General features: G+C 39.2%; 4 protein-coding genes across 6 annotated transcripts in view; 2 read left to right on the top strand and 2 right to left on the bottom strand.

Annotated features, from left to right (window-relative positions):
• Positions 1–12085, bottom strand: part of LOC131311927 (uncharacterized) — a 29012-nt gene extending 16927 nt beyond the window's left edge. The window contains exons 1-4 of one of the 2 annotated variants that reach the window (XM_058339567.1): positions 11757–11900; positions 5205–5321; positions 848–912; positions 64–298 (exon numbers count right to left, since the gene is read on the bottom strand). In XM_058339567.1, coding sequence (XP_058195550.1) covers positions 64–298; positions 848–912; positions 5205–5321; positions 11757–11765 — 426 coding nt within the window. In that variant the 5' untranslated portion in view covers positions 11766–11900. Of the gene's footprint in view, positions 1–63; positions 299–847; positions 913–5204; positions 5322–11756 lie in introns of both variants that reach the window. The other variant, XM_058339566.1, reaches the window with a different exon arrangement.
• Positions 3275–5108, top strand: LOC131311928 (uncharacterized). Its single transcript, XM_058339568.1, has 3 exons — positions 3275–4134; positions 4223–4341; positions 4427–5108. Exons 1-3 carry the CDS (start codon positions 3393–3395, stop codon positions 4877–4879), a joined length of 1314 nt encoding a protein of 437 aa, XP_058195551.1. The 5' UTR covers positions 3275–3392; the 3' UTR covers positions 4880–5108.
• A 3315-nt stretch (positions 12086–15400) lies between the features above and the next one.
• Positions 15401–19610, top strand: LOC131309469 (protein FAR1-RELATED SEQUENCE 5-like). Its single transcript, XM_058336098.1, has 4 exons — positions 15401–15561; positions 17481–18794; positions 18880–19358; positions 19473–19610. Exons 2-4 carry the CDS (start codon positions 17705–17707, stop codon positions 19608–19610), a joined length of 1707 nt encoding a protein of 568 aa, XP_058192081.1. The 5' UTR covers positions 15401–15561; positions 17481–17704.
• A 203-nt stretch (positions 19611–19813) lies between these two features.
• LOC131310963 (uncharacterized) lies at positions 19814–21849 on the bottom strand. 2 transcript variants are annotated; one of them, XM_058338244.1, is made up of 4 exons: positions 21522–21849; positions 21363–21491; positions 20459–20632; positions 19818–20273 (listed from the first exon to the last, which is right to left on the bottom strand). In XM_058338244.1, the coding sequence occupies exons 3-4, from the start codon at positions 20558–20560 to the stop codon at positions 19959–19961; spliced, it is 417 nt and encodes a 138-aa protein (XP_058194227.1). In that variant the 5' UTR covers positions 20561–20632; positions 21363–21491; positions 21522–21849; the 3' UTR covers positions 19818–19958. The 2 variants fall into 2 exon arrangements, with proteins under 2 accessions (XP_058194226.1, XP_058194227.1); XM_058338243.1 differs by lacking the exons at positions 21363–21491; positions 21522–21849 and adding an exon at positions 21173–21341 and having other exon boundaries at positions 19814–20273.
• Positions 21850–22217: the final 368 nt, after the last annotated feature.

Raw genomic sequence — 22217 nt, 5'->3', positions numbered from 1 at the left:
TGAGCACCGGGAAAAATAGATCGCAAATTATTGGATGACACAAAAATACGATAGCAATCTTACAGTGTTTAGTGGTTCATTCTCAACACTAGGGGCCTCCCAAGCAAGCATCATGTCATAAGTCAACCGATGGAACTCCTTGTCACTCAAGTAATCTGGATGTGCAGTCACCAGATGGAGTGCTTGGTATGAACAGAACTCTAAAAAATTCCTCGCATAGATTGATGGTTGCTTAACAGTATCAGGTACCTCTGTGTCAAACCAATGTTGTAGTTCTTCCGTAGGGATATGAAGAATCCTACAATTCCCTCAAATACGCTTTAGGCATTCAAAATCAACAATTGATGACTTTCTGTAGCACAGAACTTTCTAACAGTGTAACCTAATCTTGAACTACTTCTTTAGTGTTGACAAAATGGATAAAAGTATTGCCTGTTGACTGGAGAGAAGTATCTGGGAAAGTGATTACATTCCATCAAGTTCCATTTTTAGTAAAGCTTAACAGGACATGGTTACATGGCAAAAAACATATGGGACACACCATGTGGTGTGTCCACTAAATTTAATTAATTTTTTTAGCAGAACACGGGGGGATACCGGAGGGACACAGGGACTGTGGACACGTATAGGGACACAGCAGGTGTCACATATATATTATTTATTTATATTTTCTACATCCCCTTTTTAAGAAGTGCCATGTCCGCGTCCCCTTTTTTATGATTTCCCATGTCCCGTGTCCATGATACATAGAGTTCCAGTGACAAGACGAAGAAAGATGCCTTCCAAAACGAAAGCAACAATATGGTTAGAAGAATGCTCCAGGTCTAAACTCTGCCTAACCTCAAACCTCAAGCCACAAAATCCCCAGAGTCGCGCCGCATGTGCCGAAGACATCTGAACGCATGAGCCTGCCTCATAGTTGTCAAAAGCGCGCCTAGGCGCCAGGCGAGGCGAGGCGCACCTATTGCGCCTTAGGGTATTTCAGGCGCAGTGGCTTCAATAAGGCACAACTTAGGCGCAAGAGGCGAGGAAAGGCGACAAGGCGAGAGGCGCACGAAAAGCGCGCTTCTTTAAAAATTTAATCTCAGTCCTAGGATTTTGAAGATCTAACTCCCACCGTTAGATTTGAACAAAAAAAAAACACAAAAGGGTTGCAGCCGAGCTCCTCTCTCAGTCGATCTCTCGCCTCACTGCTCTCGATCTCTCATCTCTCACTGCGACGACCTCTCACAGCCGACGACGACGATCTCTCACTGCTGCTGCGTCGATCTCTCACTGCTGCTGTCGTCGATCTCTCTGTCTCTGCTTCGTCCATCTCTGTGTCTCTCGTCTCTCTCCTGGCTGTCGTCGATCTCTCTGTCTCTGCTTCATCCATCTCTGTGTCTCTCGTCTCTCTCCTGACCTAAGGTGTTCTCTCCTCTCCCTTCTCTCTCTCTCTCTCTCTCTCTCTCTCTCTCTCTCTCTCTCTCTCATACGTATATCCATTCTAATATATATATATATATATATATATGTTATTAGTATATGAAAGAGCCGGATATCTGTTCTATATATATATATATATATATATATATATATATATATATATATATATATATATATATATATATGTTATTAGTATATGAAAGAGCCGGATATCTGTTCTATATAATTTATATTATTTATATTATTATATATATAATTTATATATATCGGGGCGGTTCCGGAGACACCTAAAAAAACCTCATAGTTCCCGATCAAATTTTGATGATCCGAGCCGCTCAATGTGATCAGGACGTGATTTTAAGGGCACTCGTGAGAAATCAGCAAAAAAAATGACCGGGAAGGACTTGATCCGAACAGTTTCGAACAGTTTTTTATTGAACGGTTCAAATAAAAACTGCTCAAATCAAGTCTTTTCCGGTCATTTTTTTTGCTAATTACTCGCGGGCACCCTTAAAATCACATTCTGCACACATTGAACGGTTCGGATCATAAAAATTTGATCGGGAACTATGAGATTTAGATTTGGGGTGTTTTTTTAGGTGTTTTTTTGAATGTCCCTTGAACCGTCCCGTATATATATATGTATGCTATTAGTATATGACAGAGAAGGAAAAAATAAAAATAGGAGAATAGAAAATAGATGGCTGATTTTTCCTGATAAAAATAAGAAATACGTATGTATTTGTGGCTGATTTTTACCTAATGTCAGGGGTTTACATAATGTAAATGGAACTTGTTTTTTTTTATTTTTTTGCTTTTAGATGTCAAGCGAAGAAACTACGAATAGAACTGATCCTGCATGGAAGTATCACAGTTTGGTAGATCCCGCGAATACTAATAAATTTAAGTGTAATTTTTGTGGCAAAATAACAAATGGCGGGGTTTTTCGGGCAAAAAAACACCTTGCGGGAGGTTATAGGGACGTGTCAAGTTGTCCAAGATGCCCACCCAAGGTAAAACTAGAAATTCAAGAGTATATGGGAAAAAAGAAAACATTGAAAGAGCAAATGCAAATGATACCGGATATTGATGATTATGGTTATGGTATGGAGGATGATGATGAAGATGAAGTTATGGAGATTCCGGTTAGGGCCATTGGGCGAGGTAAATCTGCTGGAGGTAAATCCGTTGGAAGCAGTCAAGGCTCCGTTTCTAAACCTATGCCAAAAAAGCTGAAGACTAAAGGGCCTATAGATGTATTCTTCACACCTAATCCAGATGTTGTGGTGAAAAATAGGCAAGGGAAACAACCAACAATTGATGCGAATGACCCATACAAGAAAGAACTAAGAGATCGTGCGGTAACGAGATTCGCAAGGTGGATGTATGATGCCGGTATTGCTTTTAATGCAGTTAAATATCCGAGTTTTGGGCCCGCGATTGAATCTATTGGGCAATATGGCCCGGGCATGAAACCGCCAAGTTACCCTGAGACACGGGTCACCTATTTGAAGAAGGAGGTGATTAATGTAAACACTTTGATGAAGGATCACAAAGAGGATTGGGTGAAATATGGATGCTCTATAATGACGGATGGATGGAATGATAGGAATTAGAGGAGCTTAATCAATATTTTGGTGAATTGTCCAAAGGGCACAATGTTTATCGAGTCCATCGATACCTCAAGCTATTCTAAGGATGGAAAAAGGTTGTTTGAACTTTTTGATAAGTATGTGGAACTCGTCGGTGAACCCAATGTAGTCCAAATTGTTACAGATAGTGCCTCGGCTAATGTATCGGCTGGTAAGAATTTTATCTATTATATTTCATACTAAGTGTTAAACATTTGTAGGTTGTACTTCATAGTAATACTTTCTTTTTCGTTTCAACTTCTAATAGAAAAGTTTTTGCAAAGAAAGCGACCAAATCTTTATTGGACACCATGTGCGGCCCATTGCATTGACTTGATGTTGGAAGATATTTTCAAGATACCACATCTTAAGGCGGTTTTTGAAAAGGCCATTAGGTTTAATGGTTATATTTATGCCTGTCCAGGCGTAATTAATATGATGAGGCGTTTTACCGGAGAAAAGGAAATGGTGAGGCATGCAAAAACAAGATTCGCAACTGCTTTTCTCACTTTATCTAGGATTCATCAACAAAAGAACAATTTGAGGAAGATGTTCATTTCAGAAGAATGGACATCTAGCAAATGGGCAAAGGAGCAGTTAGGCAAAGAAGTGGCAAGATATGTTATGATGGCTTCTTTTTGGAATAATATTGTCTATGCTCTTGAGGTCTCTGGTCCTTTTGTGAAGGTGTTGAGATTGGTTGATAGCAAGAGAAAGCCTCCCATGGGATACATCTATGAGGCTATGGATAGGGCAAAAGAAGCCATAGCCAAATCATTTGGTGAAAAGGTTGAAAAATACCAAGACATCTATGCTATTATTGACAATAGGTGGGCAATCCAGTTGCATGGTCCTTTGCATGCTGCGGGACATTTTTTGAATCCGGAGTTCTTTTACTCAAACCCACAAGTTGAGCAAGATGTTGAGGTTATGACAGGGATTTACGATTGCATAACAAAGTTGATTGCAGATGAAGAGATACAAAATAAAATCACTTCTGAGATGACTGTTTACATGAAAGCTGAGGGACTTTTTGGACTGCCACTAGCAATTAGGCAAAGAAATACAAGGGCACCAGGTAATTTACAATTTCACAGTATATTCTATTCATAATTTATTTTTACCATAACTTGATGGCTAATTAGTTCAAAATTTCAAATGCATAGCTGATTGGTGGGTTGCATATGGCTCTACGACGCCTAATTTGCAAAAGTTTGCGATAAGAGTTCTTAGCCTTACATGTAGTTCTTCCGGGTGTGAACGAAATTGGAGTGTATTTGAACATGTAAGTATCTACGTCAAATAACATATACAACTATTAATTGTTTTCACCTCCTTGTATAAAATAGAAGTTCTTTTGATTCTTGCAGCTCCATAGCAAAAAAAGAAATAGGCTCCAACAAAAACGCCTCAATGACTTGGTGTTTGTCAAGTATAACAGGGCACTAAAACGTCGATATGATATGCGAGATACAATTGATCCCATTTCTTTGACAAATGTTGATGAAAGCAATGAGTGGTTGCGTGGGAGGATGGATGGAGAATCTGATGAAGATAATGAGCAGGTGTTTGGTGATGATAGTTTAACGTGGGGTGATGTTGCTAGAGCTTCTGGAGCGTTAGAGAGTTCCAATGTAACTAGAGCTACAACATCAAGAGCACGAGCAAGGAGTGCCACATGCAATCCAATTGATTTGGTAGATGAAGAAGAGGCAGGTTCCAAAGAGACGGAAGAAGAGGAAGATGACGAGGGATACAAATCCGTTGGTGAAGAAGAAGAAGATGACGACAATTTTCTTGGTGTTGATATGGACGATGATTAGTATACTAAATCCTCCTTAGAATGATTGAAGTGCAACTAGGAAAAGTACTTGGATGCTTGTCTTTTATTGATTTTGACGTTTTAGTTTTTCTCTATACGAGATCGGTGGCTATTTGACATTTCATGAATATTTTTATGTATCTTTTGGATGGTAAACTCATTGGCTTAGTACTTATTGCTTGAAATATTAGTGTGTGCTATTTTTTTCTATTTTTTTCCGCATATGTGCGCCTCGCTTCAAAAAGGCGCGCGCCACGCCTCTCGCCTCAGGCCCAACAGGACTTTGCGCCTCGGTGCACTTTTCGCCCGTTACAACTATGGCCTGCCTCTAATCTTAGTCTTGCCTTCACAAAGATTTGAGTTAGCAATATTACCCTAACTGAAGTCTTGGGACTCGGAACCTGACTCCCATAAGTGGTTGGCTTAGGCACCAAACCCATAGACTGCAAGGGCGGAGCCAAGATTTACGACTAGAAAATAATTTTTTCATAAGGAACTTTGGTTCTTTCAGTTTCCATAGAACATTCTTGAGTCCTTGACACATTGAAGGATTAAATCCCAAGAAATTGTTGATACCAATTACCATGTACAATGCACGTGTCACCATCATATGGGCAAATCACCAACCCTACAAAAGTCAGTATTCCACTACGGATTAAATTTTATGTATTTTCTTCCGAATAGCCAATTTTTTTAGAAAAATGTTAAGAAATTTAGTGTTCTGCAGGTGGCCAGGCCTCTTGAGTCTTAATACTTTTTTTTTTTTATAAGTAAATAATTATATTAGCAACGAGGCATTAAGGGAATGCCGCCCATATACAAAAAGAGGCCGAAGACAAAAAAAGGCCCTATACACCACCGTGTGAATTGAAAAGAACAAATCAATCTAAAAACTGATCAAGAGAAGGATTACACTCTTTTCTCCTAGCTATACAAGCTATTCACCAAATAACTTTTAAGTCTAACCAACAAATTTTAGATTCCTTCAAAACATCTTGAATTTCACTCGCCATATAATCCACATCAAGCAAAGAGGAACCATGTCCCAAACATGCTGTCTACTCTGACGCCCCTCCACGCGATTAAGAGTTCCACTACATTCCTCGACATAGCCCATAGCAACCCAAACCATGACAACACCAAGCACCAAAGCTCCCACCCCACCGCACAATGAATGAGGAGATGATCAACCGTCTCCACGTCCCTTTTGCACAACACCAGTTAACTATGATTCTCCTCCTTCAAATCAAATTGTCTAAAGTAAGAATCTTGCATTGGGCCGCACACCACAAAAAAAACTCACTTTCAAAGGCGCCCTAGTTTTCAAAATTGCTTTCCAAGGGAGAGAAGTATTACCTAAATCACATAAAAATTGGTAAAAGGATTTCACCTCAAACAATCCTAATTTAGCCAACTTCCATCGCATCTCGTCACCCCCCCCCCCCCCCCCCCCCCCCAACTCCTATTCCACGAGTATTATACACTCTAGCAATCAAAGATAACAACTCCTCCTCCCTATCTTGAGTGTCCCTCCATAACCGAATGTCCCAAACTGTAGCCCCATCACTAAATTGAAGATAATTAGAAACAGATGCCTCCCTATCACAAGCCAAACTATAAATACTCAGAAAGGAATCTCGAAGGCTCGCATCCCCACACCACACATGATCCCAGAACTTCACCCTTCTCCCATCGAAAACTGCCATATGAATATTCTTTGGAAAGGCATCCCACCCATTCATGATACCCCTCCAAAGTGCCACACCATAGGGCAAGCTCACAGTGAGGGTAGACCACTCTTCCCATCCACATCCATACTTTGCTACCACCATCTCTCCTTTTCACATGCAAATCTCCAAAGCCACTTACCCAACAAACCTTGATTGAATAGTTTTAGCTTCCTCACTCCCAAACCTCCCTTTCTAATGGGAGCATAGACCGTATCCCAATCAACTAAATGGTACTTCAACTCTTCCCCGACTCCTCCCCAAGGAAAGTCTCTTTGAATTTTCTCAAGTCTCTTAGCAACCGAAACTGGGATGACGAAGAGAGACATAAAATAGGTGGGTAAACTTGAGAGCGTACTTTTGATTAAAGTCAATCTACCGTCTTTTGGAATATGTTGGCACTTCCACCCTGCCAATCTCTTTTGAAATCTTTCCACAACTAAATCCCAAGCTTGCTTTGACTTGAAAGATGAGCCCAACGGCAAACCCAAATACGACGCCGGTAATTGCGCCACCCTGCAATCCAAAATCTGAGCAAGAGCACCAATATCTTCCACCGCTCCTACTAGGATCATCTCCAACTTTCCCAAATTTACCTTCAGGTCGGACACCGCTTCAAAGCAGAGAAGGACACACCTGAGATAACCCACCTGTGTCGGATCCGCATCGCAAAACACCAAAGTATCATCGGCATATAGAATGTGCGACACCATCAAACCCAAATCATCCTCTCTTCCCACCTCAAAACCTTGTAAAAAACCTCCTTGCACAACTTTCTGAATCAACCGACTGGATACCTCCATGACTAGAATGAAAAGAAGAGAGGACAGAGGATCACCCTGGCGTAGGCCTCTAGAAGTCTAAAAGAACCCAGCTGGAGTCCCGTTCACCAAAACTGACATTCTGACTAAAGCTATACGAAATTTAATCCATTTCCTCCACCGCTCCCCAAAGCCCATCCGTTCCATAATATAGGTCAAAAAGTCCCAATTGACATGATCATATGCCTTTTTAATGTCCAACTTACACACTATACCGGGAATTCCACTTTTCAACCTCGAATTCACACATTCATTGGCAATCAAGACCGCATCCAAAATTTGCCACCCCTAAACAAAAGCATTTTGTGACTCTGAAACGACTTTCCCCATCATCTTCAAACGGATTGCCAACTCTTTGGCCAACAACTTGTACGCTCCCCCTAAAAGACTGATAGGCCTGAAATCTCGAATGTCCTCCGCTCCTCCCTTTTTCGGAATCAAAGCCACAAAGGAAGCGTTCAAGCTCCTTTCAAACCCCCCATGCATCTAGAAGTGCTGGAACATCCCCATCACTTCCCCCCTCACCACACCCCATCACTTCCCCATCACTAGCATCCAAATGAATCCAAACCACCCATCGACTTCCCCATAACTCCTTCACAAATGTCGAAGACATTTCATTTATTTTAGTTTCTTGTAAGCAAACCACGTCCGCCTTCCACCTTTTCAATAATGACTTCACTACCACCCTCTTCTCCTTCGCATTCAACCCTCTCACATTCCAACTAATAATTTTAATCTTCATAGAACGATAAGAGATTAGTACCTTCCACTCCCTCACTACACCCCTCCCCCATCTTCTTGCGCCCCTCATAATTAACCGAGCACTGTAATCTCTTTAACTCCCTCGCCCCGTTTTTAGCCTTGCTCCCACCTTTCTTAGCTTCAGTCACCGAATCTTTCCTCCATCTATCTTCGATATCCTTAAACAACTACACCGTAGTATCTTCAAAACCATCATAAGACACCCCCAAGAATTTACTAAAACCATTAATCCTTTTCATCACCCAATTAGAAACCTCTTCCTGCGACATCCAAGCCGTCAGCACCTCTAAATCAATTCACGGCTCCACCGGCTCTCTAATCACCAACGGATTAAGCATTGCAGTACTCAAAGCCAACCTATCGTCTACCAACTCCTGCACCCAACCCAAATGTTTAAACAAATCCTCCTCAAACACACCACCCCCAACCCCTACCTCCACCTCATCCACCCCTGAATAGGCACCAATTCCATCCCCCTCACACTCAAACTCCTTCCCCCGACCCCCTCAAAACAGCTCCTAAACTCCCTACCCTTGCCCACACCCTCCCTGTCCTCCCCCAAACTCCTTGCACACTCAAAATCATACCGCCAAAAAACTCCCTCACCCCCACCGATTTTCACCCGTCCCTTTCTCCTCCACAGCTTCAAACACTTGATCCGTTCTACCTACCTTCGAAACACCCACCAAACAAGAGCCACACTCTTCCGAAAACAAAAAAGAAGGGCGAGGAGAAATAGAGCTTCGGTCGGAGATCATACATACCTCGCCATTATCGACGTTCGCTTGAGAATTCCGCTCCACAACGTCCAGTCTTCCAACTTTGTTAGTGCGTCTACAAGTGCCGACCCAATCTGTACGAGCTTAATACAAAGCCCATGGTGGAGTGTGCATATGCCCCTTGACTTGAAGGAATGGCTTTACACAACGTGTCAAATAGACTTCATTTCCTACATGTCTCTAAGAGTAAATTGTGTCCCAATGCAACTAATGTTCCAATTTCCCTAGACAATCGGAAAAAGATTGACCCTCACCAGCATTCTGAGGTGATAACACAATCAGTACAGCTTGGGTACGACAATATAATTTTGCTGTGTTCAGAAAGCAATTCTACCGGAGGCGACACCATATGTGGAGGAGTGGGTCGGCTGACCCATGAAGAAAGGAGTTACTGTTACTATAGTACTGGAATTTTCTGATTGGTTGATACTTGAAAACGTATGACCCCAATCCATGAGGCAACACCACCTAATAATTTTTCCTTTGGAATGCATTTCACTCTCTCTCTCTCTCTCTCTCTCAACTGGCCACACATATTCCTCTCTCCCTGTCAACTATGGCAAGAAGTAATTTTAAATAGGTATTGCTTCAGGATTGCAATTGGTAAAAATCAAGTGTCAATTATTCTAATTTGTGAAAAATATGATTTGGGGCAATATTCTTTTAGGATTGCATTCACTACAATTCAAGGGTTTGTGTTGTCCAAGTTGTGAAATACATAATTTGGAAACTATATGCTACCAAGTAAATTGGAAAAGAAACATGAACCTTGTGAGTTGTTTACTATTCCATTTTAATGGTTGATTAGGTGCTAGGGTGTAGAACAAGTGAAGTTTGTTTTCGCAAATGACCCCATCAATACAAATTCCTTGAGTCACCAACAAGGCCAGCTAGAGGATAAGCCTCGCAAGCCGGCAGGCTTGGGCAACCCCCGGCATGGGGTAACCAAAAGACAAAAATAATCCATAAATTTAAAAAAAAATGATAAACCAACAAAGAAAACAGTTAGGAGTATGTATAGTTTCCATCCAAAAAAAATTAGAAAGTTTCTTGGGACATTTGAAAACAATATTGCCAAGATCAATGGACAAACTTGATTTTATAAGGTCTTATTGGTTTTCAAATGGTATGGGTTGATAATCGAATTTTGTTCACTATACCAGTCACAATTGTTTCGGTCGGTAGAGGGGAGCTCTATGTAGCACCGACACGGACACATGACATGACACCGACACTCCGACACATGAATTTCAAAAAAAATGGAGGACACGACACGTTAGGAGACACGTTTTGAAAGGCATATATGTATACTATCGCATGAAGAAAAAGTAAAACAATTAAGGTTCTAATTATAAATATGCAACCCCACATATACGTTACATTATAACCATCATCATATCATTCATAAAAGTATTTCGACTAAAAGCATTTGATCATTTGTGTGCCTTTTTAACCAATAAACCATCATCCATCACCCCAAAAAATATGACTTAAATTTTAATTAGATCCTACTATTTTTTTATCAACCCCGACTTGTTTTCCAAATGTCCGAGAGTGTCCGGAGCATTTTAAAGTGTCCCCAGAGTGTCCAAATGGAAAACATTGATAAAAAAACTAGGGCACTTGGAAATGAGTGTCGGACAAATGTTCTGAGAGTGTCGGTGTCTGACACTGGTATGTAACCTCTGTTGAAGTGTCCATGCCGCATAGGGGGAGCCTTTAGAAGTTGGAGTTCATAAAAATTTACCTTAGGACTACCATGTCATAGGAGAGATTATGTGGATTGGCTATGAGCTCAATTGAAAATGAGAATTTGGATAAGTTAAAATACGATGATTTAATTGAAGAATTTGCTTTAAAAAATGCAAGGTGAAGTTGTTTTCTTCGAAATGGATCGTGTTAATCATAAATCACTATAACCAGGGTTGCATTTTGATTTTGATGTAATTCAAAATAGGAAGTAGGCAACCCATATGCCGGGGCCGGCATTTGTCGCCACTGATTTCAACTTCAACTACAACATGAACTTGTGAAAGGAACCAACTTCAATAACATTTTTAAAAAAGGTAATATAAATAAACTTCAGCAAACCAAGAAAAACTCGCTCACAACAACAGAGCCATTATTCCACTAACAAATCCCAAGAAAAACTCGCGACACAGGTCACATGACCCAACTAATCACGCCAAAAAAATAAATAAATAAATAAATAAATAAATATATATATATATATATATATACACACACACAGTCCGGATCTCCTAAGGGATCCCGCACGGCCTTACCGTGCGGGACTCCCCTTTCCCGATTGAATTGCAACGATCCGAGCCGCTCAAAGTGATCAGAACATGATTGTAAGGGTACCCGCGAGAAATCAGCAAAAAAAATGATCGGGAAGAGCTTGATCTGAACAGTTTTTTATTGAACGGTTCAGTAAAAAACTGCTCGGATCAAGCCCTTCCCGATCATTTTTTTTGATCATTTTTTTTTTCGGGTACCCTTAAGAAATCACGTTCTGCACACTTTGAGCGGCTCGGATCGTCACACTTTGAGCGGCTCGGATCGTCGCAATTTCATGCGGGATCCCTCGTTGGATCCCAAGTGGATGTGTGTGTGTGTGTGTATATATATATATATATATATATTCCTCACGTCAAAAGATTCTGTATTTCAGAAACTGTAAAAAGAAAAATGGCATTATCAATTGCCCTAAATGCAGCGGACTCAAAAGAAAGAATGTATGCATGTCAGTGGGAAACGAATCAAATAGTACATCATGATTATACCTGGAACATCGGGAGACGACGGAATTGGAGAGCGGAGAGAGAAAGGGTATGGGCTTGGCTGAATCGCCGTCGTTGGACTTGCTTTTGTTGTTGTTAAAGAACAAGATGGACTTGAAGAAATTCAGATTCTCCTTCTTCTTCTTGTTGTTGTTGTTGCTGCTGCTGCTGTTGCTTGAGCTCTCCAATTCGCCTTTCCATGGACTGTTTTCTCTCGTCATTCGTTTCGATTTCGATATCTCCTCTCCTCTCGGTTACCACTTGCCTTCTCTTCTCACCGCCGCTCCAAAGCCATTTTTTATTCTTGAGACCGTGCGACTGCCGAAGCGCTTATGGACAACTCCCAAGGAAAGAATAAAGGGTTAATTGCACTTCACCACCTTGCCCTTTTTTCATTTTCACGTTTGAACTGTCTTCAAATACTCCCATATCTTTTCTGTATTTTTTTTTTAAGGTTTTTTTTTTTTCAAAAATAAGAAGATTGTATTCATATTTGGTCTTCCCCGATAATTAGAGAAACAACAAAATAATCTTGAAAATTAAAAATAAGCAAAAAAAAAAAAACTACCTTTTTAAATTACTTTAAAATTTTCAAATATTATTTTATCTTTGCAATTTATCTCGTCCATACACACCAATAAAGTAAAATAGTTGACTCAAACCTAATGAAAATTAAACAACACCAATAAACCCAAAAACAAATTCATTTTCAGCACTTGACTCAAACACTGCATTTGTTTATCTTTTCGTAACTTTTTTCCTTTTTATCGAATTCTTAATTCATATCATTTATTGGAACGTTGACTTCTCACAATTTAATCAATTACAGTTTGTCTAATTATAAATAGTTATCAAGTGAAGCGTTTGCTCTAAATTGGGAGCTTTACTCGCTTGTTACTTTTTTCTAATTAGTTAATTATTGAACTTTTATAAAATTGCTCACGTGGTGGTCAAAACTAATTTCTCCCCCTTTTATTGCCGAAATTCTTATCTTATCTTATTAGGTAAAAAGAAGAAAGAGGTAGATGTACTTCTTGATATCTAATAAATAATAACCAAATATATATATATACACACACACTCTCTCTCTTCAAATCAAGTCATTTTCGATCATTTTTTTTGCCGATTTCTCCCGGATACTCTCAAAATCATGCTCTGAACACATTGAGCGGCTCAGATCATCAAAATTTGATCGGAAACTATGAGATTGAGGTTTGGGGTATTTTTTTAGATATTTTTTAAGGTGTCTCCGGAACCGCACTGTGTGTGTGTGTGCGTGTGTGTGTATATATATATATATATATTTATTTATTTATTTATTTATTTATTTATATAACATATAGTAACTTTACCATATATAAAAGAATTTAATGAACAACAGATTCCTACAAAAATCTAGACCTATTCAAATGAATCTCAAAGTAATGGAAACTTGTAAAAAAGAAATTAATAATTTGCTTGATAATAACATTATTCGGAAAAGTAAATCACCATGGTCATGTCCAGTTTGGAAAAGTCTACAATACACACCCCTTAAAAAGGTGTACCATATGCACTTATTTTATAGTTCATTCATAACATTTTAGTGTGTTTCGTAACTTTTGTTCTAGAATTCATAACCTTTCAACAGTATAATTCATAACATTTTCATTATGATTCATAACATTTTGGTGTATCTCGTAACCTTTATACGATTCGTAACTTTTTAGTAATATGATTCATAACATTTTCTCCATAATTCATAGCATTTTTGGGAGTGTATATGATACACACCCAAATAAAGGGTGTGTATTGTAGTCTTTCCCGTCCAGCTTTTTATGTCAGCAAAAATGCAGAAAAAGAAAGAGGTGTACCTCGATTAGTCATAAATTACAAACCATTAAACACAGTATTAGAATGGATCAGATACTCAATTCCTAATAAAAAATATTTAGGGCTTATTTGATAACCTAAATTTAGCACTTAAAACTGAATAAATTAACTAATAAGTGATTCAGTAAGTTTGATAACACCACATTTTACATTGCTTAACAAAATAAGTACCACTTAAAATATAGGCTTATTTTATGTATTTACATTTAATCATCATACCACCACCACGACCACTCCCACCAACACCTCCACCACTCCACCACCACCACCACCACCTCCACCACTCCTCCACCACATCACCACCACCACTTCACCACCACCACTTCCTCCACTACCACCAACACCACATCACCACCACCAACTTCACCACTCCACCACCACCACCACTAGCTCCTCCACTACCACCACCACCAACTTCACCACTCCACCACCACCACCACCAACAGTTCCACCACCACCATCATCACCACCACCGCTCTCACCACCTATACCACTCCACCACCACCACCACCACCAACAGTTCCACCACCACCATCATCACCACCACCGCTCTCACCACCTATACCACTCCACCACCACCACCAGCTCCACCACTCCACCACCACTTCCATCACTACACCATCACCACCGCTCCTACCACCACTCCTCCACCACTACCACGACTTCACCACCACCTCCACCACTCCTCCACCATTACCAGAAGTATATTGTGATTGTTAGTAAATTAAGAGAGAATTGGAACAAAATTAATTCATCATTTTTTTAATTCAGTACTTAATATATTTATCAAACAGCTTTTCAGCTTAAAAATTTCAGCATTCAGTTTCTAGTACTTAATTTTTCAGCTTTCAGTTTTCAGTTTTAGCAAACAGCCCCTTAATCAATAGATTAAATAGAGTAGTAATCTTTTCAAAATTTGATTTAAAAAGTGGATTCTGGCAAATCCAACTACACCCCAATGATAGTATATACATAACAAAATTTTCAAGTCTAGGATCCCTGATTTTTTTATGGTCCAGACCTCATTGTTCCCGATTGAATTTCGATGATCCAAACCGTTCAATGTGTTTAAAACTGATTTTTAAGGGTACTTGCGACAAATAGGCAAAAAATATGACCGAAAAAGGCTTGGTCTGAGCAATTTTTCATAAAAATGCACTTCCCGAACAAATTTTGATGATTTGAACCGTTCAATGTGTTTAAAACGTGATTTTAATGATATGCACGAGAAATCAACTCAAAAAATATATCAAGAAGGGTTTGATCCGTGCAGTTTTTCATAAAATATAGTCCGGTTCAAGTCCATACCATCTTACGGTCCCCACCGTCTGCACCTCTCATTTTTCGATCGAATTTTGAGGATCTGAACTGTTCAATGTGTTTAAAACGTGATTTAAGGGTACTCTCAAGAAATCGGCAAAAAAAAAAGGACCAAAAAAGGCTTGATCTGAGCAATTTTTCATAAATGCTGACATAAACTATTTTATGAAAAACTGTACGGATCAAGCCCTTCTCAATATTTTTTTGAGCTGATTTCTCGCGTTCACCCTTAAAATCACGTTTTAAACACATTAATCGGTTCGGATCATCAAATTTTGATCGGGAAGCGAGGGGTGTGGATAGGAACTGGACTATATATATATATACACACACACACACATCAGGGTGGTTCCGGGAACCGGTTAAAAAACCTCCCATCTCAGTCCTCCATTTCAAGGGCTGAGATTAAATCATCCCACTCCACTCTAAAACTTAAAACACGCTACAAACCCACCTCTCCACCCACGTTTACGACCCATCCACCCTAATCTCATCCCACCCATAGCCCTCCACTCCTCCAGCGCCCTCCACTCGGACCGACGACCCCACCGCCACCGCCGACGAACGACCCACCACCTCCGACGACCACCACCACCGCCAGGCTCTCTCTTGCACAGTTAGAACAAGGTCTTTCTCTCTCTCTCATCATGTCCATTTATTTGGCACCAAATAGGACTAGCTCAAGGGAAAATTATTGAGTAAAAATGCTTACTGCCTAAATTGAACCCATTCTTGTGTAATTTGTTCCTAATCTAGTTCAGACTCGTTTAGAAAAGAGTTTTTTTTCTTTTTATCCCCTAAACTATACAACTTTTCTCTACTTTGTCCCTGAACTATCGATTTGGCGATTTCATCCCTTCAACTTTTACTCCGTTACCTATGTGATCCAATACATAAGAGAAGTTAGAATTTGGACAGAAAAGAACCTCATGTGCCTCTTACTTGCGATCCCAACCCAGGAGCCAAGGGCAAAATAGACAATTCAGGTAGACCGACATATTTCCCCACCTGCTACATCATTTGTTCACCCCTCTCTCTCTCCACTACTTCTCAATTCTCTCCCTCTCTTATCTGGTTGGATCATGAGTTAGGGTTGGATCACGAGTTAGGGTTTGATCTAGAGTAAAAATCAAAGGGAAGGCATGGGTTTTGGCACAAAATCTTTGGTTGATTCACTGGGAAGGCAAGCATAGGAGTGCATTAGTTCGGGATGGATGAGTTGATTTGGAGCAAAAATCTGTTTTAGTGCAATTTAGGCTTATTTCAGTGAACTTTTTGTGCACTTTCTGTGATTACATCATAAATTGGGATGTGATTGGAGTTCTTTCATGGGCTACAACCTTTTTGTTGGTGAGAAAGATTTTGTTCCCAAATCAGTCTTTTGATTTCTGCAACAGAATTGTTTCCACAATCCATGGTTCGTAGCTGTAGTCTGTGTATGTGTTCACGATTGGAGGTGCCCTGTTTGTCATATGGCTTCAAAATCATACCCTTGGCAAATATTTCACTTATGGTCGTTTGAAATCTATGTTTGGTTCCACGAAAAAATAAAAAGTTTTTTTTTTTTATAAATATACGGGCCCTTCAGATTGAGTTTTTTTAAAATGGCAGGAATTAAGTTTTTTTTTTTTAACACAGAAAATTTTCCTCCAATCTTTCCTTAAAGGTTTTTTTTTTTTGAATATCTTTTCCCCAGAGAGAGAGAGAGAGAGAGAGAGGGAGATCTGGGTTGTTTTACTCTGTTTTTTTCGTGGCAGGTTACCCATATAATGGGTCAGAGGAAGAAGAAGCCATGAGAGAGAGAGAAAGATTGGGTTGCTCTATTTTTTTTTTCACATTTGGAGGGATACAGATTTGTGTAGTTGGTGCTTGTGAGACATGGATTGTCTATTTTGCCCCTGGCTCTTGGGTTGGGATTGCACGTGAGATTCTTTTTCGTCCAAATTCTGACTTCTGTTATGTATTGGATCACATAGGTAACGGAGTAAAAGTTGAGGGGATGAAATCGCCAAATTGATAGTTCAAGGACAAAGTAGAGAAAAGTTGCATAGTTTAAGGGATAAAAAGAAAAAAAAACTCTTTAGAAAATAGACAACTTGTTCAATCATGCACGCCTCCTCGGGATTGAAAAACAGTAATTACTCTTTGAAAATACCCCTACATGCATATTGCTGCTTCACTTAAGTTGTCGACGGCCAGGGTTAGATTTTGAATTTTAATTTGATTGGGATGAAAGTTGTTTTCAAATCAACAAACAGAGCAGAAAGCAGTGCCATGGATTGTCACTTTGTTTTTTTGTTTTTTTTAGCAGGATTATCACTTGTTGCTTCCACTACAACATACGTAGTAAATACTAGTACAGTAGTAGTATTTTTTTATTTGGCAATACAGTACTCATATTTGGCTTTTATTTATTTAAGTCGCCAAATCCATGCATTACTTCTTCACTAACAACGATGCTCTATTCTATGTCTGCGCATACGGGTATGATATGTATGTGTATCTTTGTAATGGATACTACTTTCCTCTTTGCAGGGAATTGAAGGGTGAACAATGGAGTTAGAGGTTTTAGATGATGTCGAAGTCAGGGATACCGAGACTCCAGATAACAATGTGGAAGGATTTAAAACACGACAATTGGGTATTTTGAGACAATTGAAGAAGTACGGAATTACTATGAATGTTATGGTCGAGAAAATGGGTTTTGGATTCGTACTCGGGGTTCAGAAAAAGGATGAAATAGGTCGAATGAAGTCACTATGGTGCGATTTGTTTGCACAAAAGAAGGAAAATATGCTGCAAAAAATCAGCATGAGGGTGTTCAACCATTAAATGTGGATGCGGTAGACGAAGAGGAGAAGGTGATACCAAAGAAAAGAGTTATAAATTGTTCAACCGTTAAATGTGGATGCAAAGCTTATTTGCGGATTATGCATGACAAATGGAATTGCAAATGGAAAGTAACAGGTTTCGATGAAAGTCACAACCACCCATTAGTGACTCCAAGTAAGAGGATGAAAATGAAGTCAAATCGAAACATGCCGAAAGCAGTTAAGGATTTGACTGAGACATTTCATAGAGAAAATATAGATATTTTGAAAGTTCCTTCAATTTTTGGTGGTGAGTACATTGGCTTTGATAATAGGGACTGCTACAATCACTTGAGGAATGTGAGGCATAGAGACCTAGATTGTGGTGATGCACAATTAGTTCTTGACTACTTTAAGGACAAACAAGCAAAGAATCCACAATTTTTTTATGTGATTCAATGTGATGAAAGTGGGAGGGCAGTTAATTTTTTTTGGGTGGATTCTCGATCTCGCATGGCATACCGTTATTTTGGAGATGTGGTCACATTTGACACAACATATCGAACAAATAAGTATGATATGCCTTTCACACCATTTATGGGAGTAAACCATCACATGCAGTCGAAACAGTTTGGATGTGCACTTTTACAAGACGAGACAAAGACGACGTTTGCATGGTTGTTTAAGGCATGGCTTGACGCTATGGGAGGACGATCTCAAACTTCTATCATCACTGACCAAGACTTGGGAATGAAAGGAGCTATTGCCAAGGTCTTTCCCAACACCCATCATCGTCTGTGTCTTTGGCATATTAAGAAGAAATTTGTTGAAAAATTGTCACAAGTGTACTACAAGAGATCGAAATTCAAGAAGGATATGAAAGAATGTATTAGGAGGACATACAAAAAAGAGGATTTTGAAAAGAGATGGATATTGTTGATGAAGGAAAATGGGTTAGAAAGCAACCAATGGCTTCAAGGGTTGTTTGATATTCGAGAATCATGCGTACCCGTTTATAATCGTGGTACATTCTTCGCCGGTATGAATACTACTGGACGTAGTGAGGGCATCAACTCATTTTTTGATGGTTTTGTAACTCACGTCAAATCTCAAAGAATTTGTAGTGAAATATGAGAAAGCCTTGAGTAGGATTGTGAAAAGGGAAAATGATGAAGATTTTGAGTCCAAACATAAGTTTCGGATTGTTAATGACCATGAATTTTTATTGAAGCATGCGGGAAAAGTGTATACTAGAAACGACTTCAACAAGTTCAAGGACGAATGGAGTAAAGTCTTTCACTACAAAGTTGAAAATGTGAGAAATGACAATGGTTTTCAATCTTTCATAGTGAAGTCAAGAGATGATGAACTTGAAAAGTTCGAGGTGACATTGGATTCACAAACCTATGAGGGTAAGTGTGAATGCCAACAATTTGAGTTTGTTGGGATATTGTGTGCTCACATTTTGAAAGTGTTTGTCCGACTAGACATTGATGAAATACTAGAACATTTTATTCTTCCACGAAGGAGGCAAAAGGCCAATAAATTTAGGATAATTGATTCCCAAGGATTGGTGCATGACAACAGCAAAGAAGAATATGAGGCATTCAGACTTAGCCATATGTGTTAATAAGCTACAAAATTGGCTTGTTTGGTCGCCCCATCAAATGAGGCATACACAATTTTTATTGAAGGTATGAATGCTTTATTCGAGAAGATCCAAGAAGTTTCTAAGGTGTCTCCAATTGAAATTTGTGCTGAAAAAGATAACGAGAAATTTATCGAGCCATCGTCGTCTCAGATATTGCTTTTGGATCTGAACATCTATTTACTTGAACACTTGCTTCATGATTAGGTGTTGGAAAATTGAGTTTTTGGAGTGCTGAAATTGAGTTTTTGGAGTGCCCGTGTCCGTGTAGTGTCCGTTCCCAAAGGTAGGTTTTGAAAAAAATTTGGCAAAATCTCCACTATTTTTGGTCCTGGCTCAACGTCTTGCGTCTCATTCAGTACAACAATAACACCACATCAAGTTATGCACAAACCCACGCGAAGCATTTCTCATAAAAAATCACCATTTACAAGCCACATTCACGACAACTGAATATTGAAAAGTGAATAGAATAGAATTCATAGGCGTATTGGACAAGTGAATTACAGTACACCATCTAATTTAATTACATAATCATAGTACAAGTTACAAAATTCATCTCTCTAAACAAAATTCATCTCTCTGATGATGCATCCTTCCCTTTTCCCTCCATCTAACACATCTTTTTCCAAAGGCATGAGACTTGCGGTCCATTGACACTTTCAGGTTCATAGTCCAAACAATATTGCTGAACTTATCACCTTTTGGCAAAAGAGCAATTGGACCCGAAGGTAGAAATCGTTGCCACGCACAATAGTTATCCTCTTGATGTTCCACAATACAAATGATGGCATTATGTGAATACTTCCATCCAGTTGTTTTGAATCCAGCTAATTCCCTGACATGTGACTTAGAACCATCAGCTCCAACCTGTAATAATGACCATCAAATAAGATTCAAGAGAAATGATTCCATGCTTAGTTTTAAGAAGTAAGTAAACAGTGTAACTTCACAAGTCCAGGAAAAAACCAAGAAAACCTCATCTATATGTAAAATGAAATCGTTAATTTCCACCAACAATTTATCTTTACAAGGGAAGAAGAAGATAAAATTACCACCAATTTCGCATAAAGGCTATTGCCATCGGCCAGTTCCAGCTTTGCTAGACCTCCACTAGTTGACATGGATGGCCCAGAAGATGTGCCATCCACCCGCATGGATGACAAGCTTGGAGCTAAATTCGTTGAAGTTAACCTGGAAGGATATAATGTCTTCTGGGAATCTATGTCCTAATAATAGTCAATCGGTTAGCCTTCAAAGAACATCCAGGTTTCAAAGATAGATTAAATCAAAAGATGCATTGAAGGCAACAACAACATTGGGAGACAAAATAAAATGGCTTTCTAAGCAATATCATCATGGAGCCTAAAAATATCAACAAAGCATTCAGATCTCTCAAGGAGAAAATTGGAGATAGAGCTGGATCTCTTGGAAGCAGGCCTAACCTGTGCCTCTCGACCTCATACACACGCACTCTTTGGCGCTTGCATAATTAGTACTTATTTAGCACCTTGGTATGTGCAATTCCAATAGCTAATACTCCACCTGACTAATGAATGATTGAAACACGAATACACATAAAAGAATGGGTAGATTTTTTCAATTTGGAAGCAATAAGTGCAAAATTTTATCATCTCTTGTTAAAAATTGTAACATAACTCATTCATCTTAGAGTGTCATATTCTACTAGACTTTTTCCAACAAAGAAAATCCAGTTGTATGTGGCTGAAACAAAAATATTGAGAATGAACTATGAAAGCATGGATCACCATTTTAAATTTAAGTAACATAGGAAGGGAATGGCTGAGCACAACATGGAAGTAGTTCAGTCTCTTGTCCAACATCATCAATGGCTACTTGACCATATCCATATTCATGTATACAACATAAGTTCATCCTATGTTACTCAAGCTGCTCAGCAGTACAGTTAGAAAATGCAAAGATAGAGTGATTGGCAACCTTACGAATGAATGTGCAACCAAATACAAGAAAGGATGTATGGTGGTAAGCAAGATTAACTTATCGCTGGAACCTAGTGGCCATTGCATTACTAACCCAAGCCTACATAACTTGTGCATTTGTATGGACCTGTATAGTTGACAGATAGTTGACGGAAACAATTCAGATGACAGATTTGGGAAAGAAAACGGACAAATTTCTCATTGAAGCCAAAAAAATTCCTCCATGTATAATCATATAGTTTGTTAGCAGTAGTCAAAACATATCGGTTTTGGGTTTTCAAATAACAAAAAGGGAGCAGCCATTATGGGGGTTTAAGGTGAAATTTTACCTTGTATGTATACAATTGTATGTAGTGGATCACAAACCCTAATTTCGCAATGGACAATTAAAAATCTCCAATTTCGTAGTGGATCACAAACCCTAATTTTTGAGAAATGGGGAAATAATTTACTACATTTGTTTAACTTTGTACCTTCAATTTGTGTTGGGCTATTTAGTTAAGCTCAGTGATTGTGGCAAATGAAGGTGATGTTCAAGGTCATCGATGCAAATTGGATCTCCTCCTCCTTGGAATTGCATCGAAAATGTTTGATGTGCCACTTGTTATTGAAAACCATATAACTAATTTAAATTTGTTTTTGGAAAATGACAATTAAAGTAATGAAAGTTGAGATTGTATACATTGAGATTGTCGAGGCCTATAATTGGTTCTTCGACGCGGAGAGAGATAGAGGGAGATAGAGACAGACAGAGGGGGGGAGGGAGAGCGTTACCTCGACCAGAGAGAGATCGTCAGCACGTGGTGGTGAGTCGTTCATTGGCTGCCGTGGGTTGTCTGTGGGTTGTCAACGC

The sequence above is a fragment of the Rhododendron vialii genome, chromosome 12a (genome assembly GCF_030253575.1).
Source record: "Rhododendron vialii isolate Sample 1 chromosome 12a, ASM3025357v1".
NCBI lineage: Eukaryota > Viridiplantae > Streptophyta > Magnoliopsida > Ericales > Ericaceae > Rhododendron > Rhododendron vialii.
Note: the sequence above shows the minus strand (reverse complement) of the source record. Positions and strands in the feature narration are given on the sequence as shown.

Bases quoted from the DNA above. Each gene is read 5' to 3' on its own strand.
- LOC131311928 (XM_058339568.1), top strand. From the start codon at position 3,393: ATGTTGGAAGATATTTTCAAGATACCACATCTTAAGGCGGTTTTTGAA. The intron at 4,135-4,222 runs GTAATTTACAAT...TCAAATGCATAG, and splicing joins AAGAAATACAAGGGCACCAG to CTGATTGGTGGGTTGCATAT. The intron at 4,342-4,426 runs GTAAGTATCTAC...TGATTCTTGCAG, and splicing joins ATTGGAGTGTATTTGAACAT to CTCCATAGCAAAAAAAGAAA.
- LOC131309469 (XM_058336098.1), top strand. From the start codon at position 17,705: ATGGTGCGATTTGTTTGCACAAAAGAAGGAAAATATGCTGCAAAAAAT. The intron at 18,795-18,879 runs GTATGAATACTA...AAGAATTTGTAG, and splicing joins TCGTGGTACATTCTTCGCCG to TGAAATATGAGAAAGCCTTG. The intron at 19,359-19,472 runs GCATTCAGACTT...TTATTCGAGAAG, and splicing joins ACAGCAAAGAAGAATATGAG to ATCCAAGAAGTTTCTAAGGT.
- LOC131310963 (XM_058338243.1), bottom strand. From the start codon at position 21,250: ATGATGTTGGACAAGAGACTGAACTACTTCCATGTTGTGCTCAGCCAT. The intron at 20,633-21,172 runs GTGATCCATGCT...GACTATTATTAG, and splicing joins TGTTACTTAAATTTAAAATG to GACATAGATTCCCAGAAGAC. The intron at 20,274-20,458 runs GTAATTTTATCT...TCATTATTACAG, and splicing joins GCCTTTATGCGAAATTGGTG to GTTGGAGCTGATGGTTCTAA.